The 8,914-nt window shown below is 33.7% G+C and overlaps 2 protein-coding genes across 6 annotated transcripts; both read left to right on the forward strand.

Moving 5' to 3' along the window:
• LOC148600252 (peptidyl-prolyl cis-trans isomerase FKBP7-like) lies at positions 1–1,747 on the forward strand. The gene is made up of 2 exons (XM_088558266.1): positions 1–205; positions 1,480–1,747. Exons 1-2 carry the CDS (start codon positions 50–52, stop codon positions 1,630–1,632), a joined length of 309 nt encoding a protein of 102 aa, XP_088414392.1. The 5' UTR covers positions 1–49; the 3' UTR covers positions 1,633–1,747.
• An 841-nt stretch (positions 1,748–2,588) lies between these two features.
• On the forward strand, positions 2,589–7,289 carry LOC148600253 (uncharacterized). Of its 5 annotated transcripts, none has more exons than XM_088558262.1 (3): positions 2,589–2,731; positions 4,914–4,929; positions 6,158–7,289. In XM_088558262.1, the coding sequence occupies exons 2-3, from the start codon at positions 4,926–4,928 to the stop codon at positions 7,195–7,197; spliced, it is 1,044 nt and encodes a 347-aa protein (XP_088414388.1). In that variant the 5' UTR covers positions 2,589–2,731; positions 4,914–4,925; the 3' UTR covers positions 7,198–7,289. The 5 variants fall into 5 exon arrangements, with proteins under 5 accessions (XP_088414388.1, XP_088414390.1, XP_088414391.1 ...); XM_088558264.1 differs by having other exon boundaries at positions 2,718–2,858; XM_088558265.1 differs by lacking the exon at positions 2,589–2,731 and adding an exon at positions 3,835–3,858.
• The last annotated feature ends 1,625 nt before the right edge of the window (positions 7,290–8,914 follow it).

Raw genomic sequence — 8,914 nt, forward strand, 5'->3', positions numbered from 1 at the left:
AACACGGTCATTTAGTTCATGTAGGTACATATACACATGTATTGTCAAAATGTCAATGTGGCAGCTAGGTTGTGTCCTTGTGGTTTGTTTTTGTGTCTCCAAACTCTGTAGATCTGAGGATGTTTTGAAGGATGAAGTTCTCAGACTTGACACTATCTATAAAGAGATTGATGTGGATAAAAACAGGAAGCTGACCCGACAAGAGGTAAGAACACTTGGAGAAGAACGGCTTGCTGCTGACCCGACAAGAGGTAAGAATACTTGGAGAAGAAGGTTTGTGTTTAAAATCATTATTACTTTCACCTGAATACGAAAAGATTCTTTCTGTTTATTCCTCTATAACCGAATAGCTCTGGCCTACAACTTAAGTTAGAATTTAACCTCCTACAAGACAATTTACAATATGTCCTATTCTCTTCATATATGATGCTAAATACAGGTATATCTATCTAGTTATATTTGAAGAAAGTTAGGCTACGTGTGTTATTTGTTAGGTTAAAATGAAAGCAATAATTAAAGGGAAATCACGACCAAAAAGACATTAAACTTGGTTTCTCCATGAAGTAAAAACCCCGAAATTAGCACTCAATAACTGCATTCAAAGACTAATCGTTTTCACACTAATTATTTTACTTAATTTATTTAGGAAACAAATTTTAAAAACAACTTTAAAGTTAACACTAAAAAACAACAAACCAACTTTGTAGAGATCGTGTAGGTGAATTTAGAAAAAAAGGTATAATGAGGGGGAACGGTCTACAGAACAGGTGTATACAAAAGCCTAGAAAGCCAAAAAAAAATAAAAAATAAAAGAAAAAAAAAATTTCCCATAACATTACTTTGCCAGATTTCCATTATACTGTAGTATTAAAAAATGAGGAATGTGGGGATCCATCCCCGGACCCCCTTTTTCTCTGGATCCGCCACTAGCCAGTGACTTTCTCATTATCCTGTAAATTTATACCTGAACTCTTAGATGCCATACATAACTTGAAGTTCAGACTCAAGGCCATGATATATACCAAAATCGTAGGCAATCTTTACGAAGTTACAGAATATATAACAGTCACTTCTTCCGACAAAACTTCCGTTTGACATAGATCACCTTCGACAAATAATTACTTAGTTATATCAACACGTTTTACGCAGTCTTTTTCATTACTATACACATATAGAATTCAAATGACATTCAACATAGAAACACAAGGCGTTTTAACAAAAAGTAGACACGGCTTTCATAAATATATGTTGCAAAGTATATTTGGTATGATCATATTTCTAGCTAAACGTATCATAACTCAGACAAGCAACAGTTGGTCATCCTTGTGGCGATCAAGCTGTTTAATTATTTCAGACGGCAACCAAGAGCGGTTGTAATAGAAACACTGCATTTGGTCTTTTTCAGATTGAGGTTGACCTGACGGCAACAAAGATTGGTTATAAATCACACTTATTGCATTTTGTTATTGTTTTTTTTAGATTGAAGTCTACTTGACGGCTAATAAGCTCGGTTATAAGTCAGACTCGCCACAGTTCAAAGACATCGTGGATTCCTTAATAGGAGGCCATGATACGAATGGGGACGGGCTGGTCTCCTATGACGAATTTGTTCCGAAACATGACGAACTTTAAAAGACAAATATCGATACATACGCGTCAGAGGAAACAGAAATCATTTCCAGGACTGAAAACCCGATTCCTGCAAGAACAAAGGACGATTGGCTTTAAAATTAAAAACGTGTGTATATGTTTGAGTCTATCTCGCCGTCCAATGCACAGAAGACGCCATTTAAAGATCCGTGAATGATTCAGTGATATGCTTAACTTTCAACAAAAACGAAATTTTAATTTTTATAGTTGTATGGCATGGACAGAAAAACGGATAAAAAATCCTGACAGTTTTAGCTGAAATTTGAACTACAGTTTTTTTTTTTAAATTTTAGAGCATTTGACACTTGTACACTGTTGAACACCTTTGGTGATATCTGAAAGCTTTAACTAATTTGGGTTTAGCAAATGCACAGGTGCATTTGTCGCGTTTCGTCATGTCCTTTTGTTTTACTGGTGACGGTTTAAAATCGTTAATGATGACTACGTTCGTCGTCCGGCAATTAATAATACACGTGTCCGTTTTTTTCTGCTGTGGGTATTTTCTTTATTGATGCCACACATTGATAAAAGACAGTTCAGGCATACTTCTATACACGAACTACAGCGATATTTGATAGTATTATGAATAGGATTCCCATTGATACCCTACTGGTCTTGTTGCAATAAAACTTTAGAAGTATTGAAGAAACTTCCATGCTATTTCCAATCTGGGCTTTTGAATATTTACAGCCTTTAAGTAATTTTGAAGTATTATATATCTCTATAGCTTGGTCGATGATCACGGATAGTTTTTAGTCCCAATTGCTCCTATTTCCTATTAGTTCTTTAAAGTTTACAAACTGCGTATGTATTTTGTTTGTTGGTCCTAGTCTTGGTTTGTCGGATTTATCGTCATTGACATGGCTTGTACGCACTTTAACAGATATCTAATATAATAGAAGTTCTCGTAAAGGTTGGGGTTGTATAGTACAACGTATGTTGTGTGTAATAATACACATTTTATGTATGTACTATAGATTACAATATGTATGCTTTATCTGACTCACAGTACTGGATAATATAGGTATAAAACGTCAATAATATACCTGTCAATACCTGTCAACCAGCTGATGTCAAGAAGGTAAGATTCAATCAAATCTCGATCACTTATAGGCTTGAAGATGCAGAATTTAAAGGGGTGACAAAGAGGAAAACAATCTGAAACTAGAAAGGCGTATTTGGGCTCTATACACAAAATGGAGGCACGGGTATGTTGACGAGATACATATCCAATGATAAAGACTATTTCTTGTGGAGTACGGTCAGAAAGTACATGTAGCTGTTTGCCGTGTAATTACTCGTAAATCTGTAAATGTATACAGCAAACGCCTCAGATATCTATGAGCGTATCAATTTTTAATCCGGATGAGACTATATTGCTGTCTATTATGTACATCTCTGTCTGTTTTGTTGGAGGATTCTTGTCATACCTCTTGTATTTATATTTCCCACAGGATTCATGAATATAAAGTTTATTACATATATTACGGGGGTGTCTCGTTCTCATTCAGATTCCTTATCATTTGCTTATGTGTGGCTTTGATAAAGGTACACTCACCCACAGCGTGGTTCAGATTCAGGATCAATGCTTTGATCTTGAACGTTGTTAGTTTTATGCTGAAGAAGGATATCGGTTACCGGTAAGAGGCATGCTATACACGAGCATAAGATAAAATGAGTTAATTTCTACTGTAGTCGATATTCACCTGTTATAAAAGAAAATGTAAATTGGATGCTGAAGCAGATGTTACCGTCTCTAAAAAACACATTTATATCAATATGAATTTAGCAATAAATGAAATATATCAGTCAAAGTTAACACCAGGTTTATATACCAATACGTGTAATAATAATATAATCATAAAATATATATTGTGTTTAAACTGAAACATTATTTTGATTGTAAGCAACATTTGAAATAGTACGTAAAATTTTTATCATTTGTACGCCCTTATTTTATTCGATTCGTTTTGGAAATTTTTGCAAGAAATGTGTTTATATAAAAGTTTGAAAAACATAAAGAAAAAGGTAATATATACATGTACTTTATACCTCTGGGTGAAGAGACACTTTGCACTTTGGAAACAAAGTGCAGTTATTATATCATGAGTTTTTGTTTTGTGGTAAACTACAATTAAATTTTCCTGTGCTGTCTCGATCCAAAATTTTATTATGGATATTTAAAAATAGATTGATGTAGAATTATAGGTAAGACCCTTTATATAGATAAGATAAACATGATTTTTCAACCAAGACACGTGACTATTTATCACTGCAGACTTTTTAAATACACAGGATTTTTTTAAAAGTTATTTGTTAATTGCGTATGTTTAAAAAAAGATAAAGTTTTAACTATAAATGGTCTAACTTAGAGACATGTGTGACTACGTGTAGGTAAGTCATTTCAATTTGACTCCTTGAAGGTAGGTCATGATTAATTATAGTATCTGTATCACACAATCAGTTAAGAGACATTATAAGTATACCAATCTATACGTGTACTTCGAATGCCGAGGTTCTGGATTGGTTTTCGTCTATTTTGTTTTGTATACTGTTCTATCTGTAACCCGCCATTATTGAGACCTACTTTCGATTTTCATCAATGTTTATGTTATAACCGCGGGCAAGGGGTTGGGGCCAGGTTTGACAAGAGTCAGGGGAGGGGTTGGGTCCAGATTTTCACGGGGTAAATAGAATTAAAAAGCCCGAGCAAATATTTTGGGTAGAGGTCTTAACAAAATAAGAATTTATGCAAACATTAATTTGAATGTGGGGGTACTGATACTGTAGCCTGCAACGCCTTCCCTGAGATATATGCCTGTTAATATTTAAATATATTAATATTAGTTAAATTCAAGTATCGAGCCTGAACTTCCACCAAAAATATCATAATGATTAATATACTATAGTGACAGTGGACAAGCAAAGATATACATTCCTCCATCGTGTAATAATTGGCTAAAAGTAGTTCATTTGTAAGTCACTACACAGCTAGGTCGGGATCTGTAATAGTGATTACTAGAGTACTAATAGTTTTAGAAGGAAACATACCGTTGAAAATATAAATAATATATCTAGTATGATAAAAAAGTTTACATATTTAACTTGACTACGCTTACACTTATAACCTCTCCCCAAAAAGCTCAAACTCTCAAAATGAAGGTTGTATTTGTCGTTTACGGTATCGGGATAACATTGTGAACATACATACATAAAACGTTAACGAAAATCAGTTTCTATAGCTATTTATTTCAAACTTTCAGTTTTGATACAACATGCGTAAGTAAACTTACAATATTTATTTAGATTGGCTTCCTCCTATGTATACAGGTTGATGTTTTGAACCGGTTTCTTTTCTTGCAAAAGCAATGTGCAATGTACCTTTCTCTGTCTGTGCGTACGTCTTTTCTTCATCTATTTTCAATATAACTTGCTTCCATTTCTTTTTAATGGTACCCATCTAAACCAAACCTCTTGAGGACTGGAGATATCGGATTAAATGGAAAGGACTAGTTTGGTTTACACAAAAATCAGTAATGTCAAGTTATATAAATCAGCTTTCGTTTTTAAACGATTCGTGTAAGACGGGTACATTAAAAATTATTTTTCCTATAAACTCAAGTAATTTTTTTACAACAAAAGTTACGTGCACTCAATATGATCCACTGAAAGGCCACTCCTATCAACAGTCTTGCATTTCATATCTCTGAGCGGGTCAAAACATGGAGGTTATAAAAATATAGTGCGTTTTCTTTTTGTCTCTTTACAATCTAATGTTTTGTCAAAAGATATGAACAATGACCTATAAAATAGAGCAAATATAACACTATAAGATGACAAATTTTTGATGTGAAAAATTAACATTATAACATAATGTTCCTCTGAAAAGGTGGTTTGATGAGTGGAAAACGAAATTGAATGTAGAGAAAATGGCTATTTTTAGTTTGTTCGATCAGGGAAATTAATTTTTTCTCGTGTCCTTAGAAATGCTTCACAAGTGAAAGTATTATCAATTCAATTTACATATTTTTTTTAAATCCTAGAAATATGCACTCCATTAAAGATGTCTATCGGAATATCAATGCAAGACTGAGACCAACACTCACATGCTTTTGTACCGTCTCTAATCTGTTCAATTACTTTCTTCATAGCTTTTTGCTCATAGGTAAGCACATGACCCTTACCATACCGGTGCACCTGGGTTACATTCTTTTGATATCCGCTAGAGTCTTGGTTCCCTTTATTACTCTTTCATGGCAAGGACGCAATTTATTATGTATTGTAATAGTATCATTGAGTTCATCAGTTTACTCTTTGTTCCAATATTTTGTTAATGGTATTTTTCACCAAACGCCTTTTCAAACTGAAGTCCGGAGATCCGCAAAATGATATTTCCGGTAATAAGTAAATAAATATAAATATATCAGGTTGTAAATTTCAAACGGTTTTGCTATTTTGAACAATATGTGACCAAGAGTACCAAAAACAAATCTTCAATATTTTTCAGTAAAAGCAGCATTATCATCATTGACAAAATTTGAAAAAGACACAAAGATCGACCTTCTGTATGAGTTTACTCCGAGAAGCCAGTACGCATGCACAAAATGCATGAAATACAACAGAATTCGAAATGTAGATCAAATTCATATTGGCAGTCATATTTGCTTCGAACTTGAACTAAAGTTCTACCATGCTATAGTTTCTGAAATAAACAAAATAGACAAAGGTCGTGTTCTACTTGGAATCATTCATGCTTCAAGGAAAGGTGAGCTTGCGTTGGTGAGAAAGCTTTTCGGTAGGGATTTCACGCAACACGATGTAATAGTACAAGAAACTTTACCAGAGATAGATATAAACTTGTTCAACATATACACAGTTCAATACGGCCGCCATATCTATCAAAATGAAAAAATACTGAATAGAGCCTTGTCTCTTGTGACAAGGGCGCGTGGCTTAAGAGTAACAATTGGATCACTTTCAGATGAGAAAATAAGACCGGAAGCTACCTTCAGGCATTCGAATGTACACACAACTTCCGAGCAATTCGCATCTTGGTGTGCGACTGGGGAATGCGTCTGTCTTATTGGCAGAGAACATAAAATAGAATACGAGAAGACGCCTGATACTATATCGATGAAGCTGACAGTTGTTTCAGATGATGATCCTGTGAAGTGTGCCACAAAACTGCACCGGGATCATGTACTCTGCGACGCATGCTTTTTGACGGAGCTCGTGTTATTGGTAAGGGAAACAAAAAATCCAGAGATTCACTACAATCTGGTCTCACCTGACGATACAGCTTGGATAAATGAGCGAAAGATTCCGGGTGGACTTTACCGCGTAAAATATTTGCCGATGGCGAACGAAGTATTGATTAAGATCAAGCGATATAATTCCAAACTAAAGAGATTTGCATTAGTGGTGAAAACTGAATCGTTTTGTTTTACCTTCAAGTCTGGCCGGAAGTGTGAAGTGGACACAGAAGTGAAATATAAGTTTCCTTATCCTTTCTGGAAAATCCCGGGTGAAGATGATTCCAATTTTTAACTGTAGCTCATTATATTTCTAGCATTGACATTTTAGTTGTCTGTTTGACGGATATGCTACAAAAAAGTACATTCAATAAAGTCTAAATATTAGGATGTGTATTTCTTAAAGCACGTACATTTTGGTTTCAATCTGTATTGTTCTTTTTTCACTCTCTTATTAAAAACAACCCAGTTTTACTTCTTTTATGAAAACATGCCATTAACATAGAAGATTAATGCTAGTGGTGAGAATGAAAGAACACAAATTATCTCAATATGTAAAACTTAAAACCAACAGGATTTCCCAAAGAAAACATTGCAACAAAATCATATATTTTCGTATATTTCACAACATATCGAAACATATGTATTTTTTTTCTTCAAACGTGAAGTCCTACTTGAAACATACTGCCATAAAATTTCATTAACTTGTTTTTTTATTGATTAAGTGTAAGTGTTTGTATGAATTAGTAAAAACTGGAAAAATCAAAAACATGCATGTCAAAACCCCACAGATCTGAAAATAGAATATCACTCAAGGATGCTTTCTCTTTTTAAAAATACCATTATTTGATCTCTGTACCATTGGATTTGCTAAAAAAAAAATTCAATAGAATCTGAGAAAAATGTGGTTTTTGACAGAGTTATCTGCCCTTGAAATTTTCATTTTCAGTGCATTTCAGTGAAAGTATAACTAAATGTGCTAGCATGATTGGAAAATCTTGTCTGATTGTGCAAATAGTCAAATTACACTATCAAAATGATATTTTTTTTCATAACATGTTTCATCTACTCTCTGATTCGTACAGGGACTGACACTTCGTTAGTCTTAAACATAATTATTTTTTTCATATGCTTTTTATGATGGTCCTAAGCATATGTAAAACATATGAAAATCATATATTGCAACATGTGTATTTTCATCTACCAAATTATTATGCCATGTTCTGCAAACAGAATGGTCGACTGATATTAAATATAAGCTAAAAGAATAATTATAGGTAAAAAAAATGATGTGTATGAAAATTACCTTAGAAAATCAAAGTAATCCAGTATTGAGTAAACTTTTATGTTATGTAAACACACTATTTTATCCTTAATATCAGATTTATAATACTAGAAATAACACATAATACTAGAATTGATTAAAGTTTAACAACTAGTTTCGTTCTTCAAGCTTTCCAAATAATTCGTTTTATATAGGATCAAAATCGCGGGAAAAGAATAAAAAGCATGTTAATGTTAGTCCAAATTTTTGCAAAGAAAAAATTGTCGTAACAAAATAAAACAAAACAAATAAAACCTTTGAACATTTAGTTATCCTTACAACATCTACTATTATTAAGCATGGCACACGCACGCACGCACACACACACACACACACACACACACACACACACAAAGCTTAACGAACAAAGAAGTACACCCAAACTTTAATTCCGCTGAACATTATTAGGTTCTTAAACGTGTGCTCCACTTGGGAAAAGACAGAATTTCTCACACTCGTGGAAGATATCCCAGATCTTCACTATTCACGAGTACAAGAACCTATTCCTTCGTTTAAAATTTCTAATACTATATGAATGTATGACACTTTGAAAGGAGGGTGCCAAAAGAGGTAATTTTGACTTTTTATTTTTTATGAATATTCATGAGCTTTGCTAGGACTACTTTTTTACCTCGCTTTTGATTGGCTGGCTTTGCCAACGAAAACAGGGTTGAGTGCCGCTGTTTTC

The sequence above is a fragment of the Perna viridis genome, chromosome 13, assembly GCF_037379345.1.
Source record: "Perna viridis isolate PV_CMFRI_1.1 ecotype Kerala chromosome 13, ASM3737934v1, whole genome shotgun sequence".
Taxonomy (NCBI): domain Eukaryota; kingdom Metazoa; phylum Mollusca; class Bivalvia; order Mytilida; family Mytilidae; genus Perna; species Perna viridis.

What these genes read in the sequence shown, in the direction of transcription:
- LOC148600252 (XM_088558266.1), top strand. Translation starts at nt 50, where the DNA reads ATGTCAATGTGGCAGCTAGGTTGTGTCCTTGTGGTTTGTTTTTGTGTC. An exon ending in GGAAGCTGACCCGACAAGAG is followed by an intron (nt 206 to 1,479) that starts GTAAGAACACTT and finishes TGTTTTTTTTAG; the next exon opens with ATTGAAGTCTACTTGACGGC.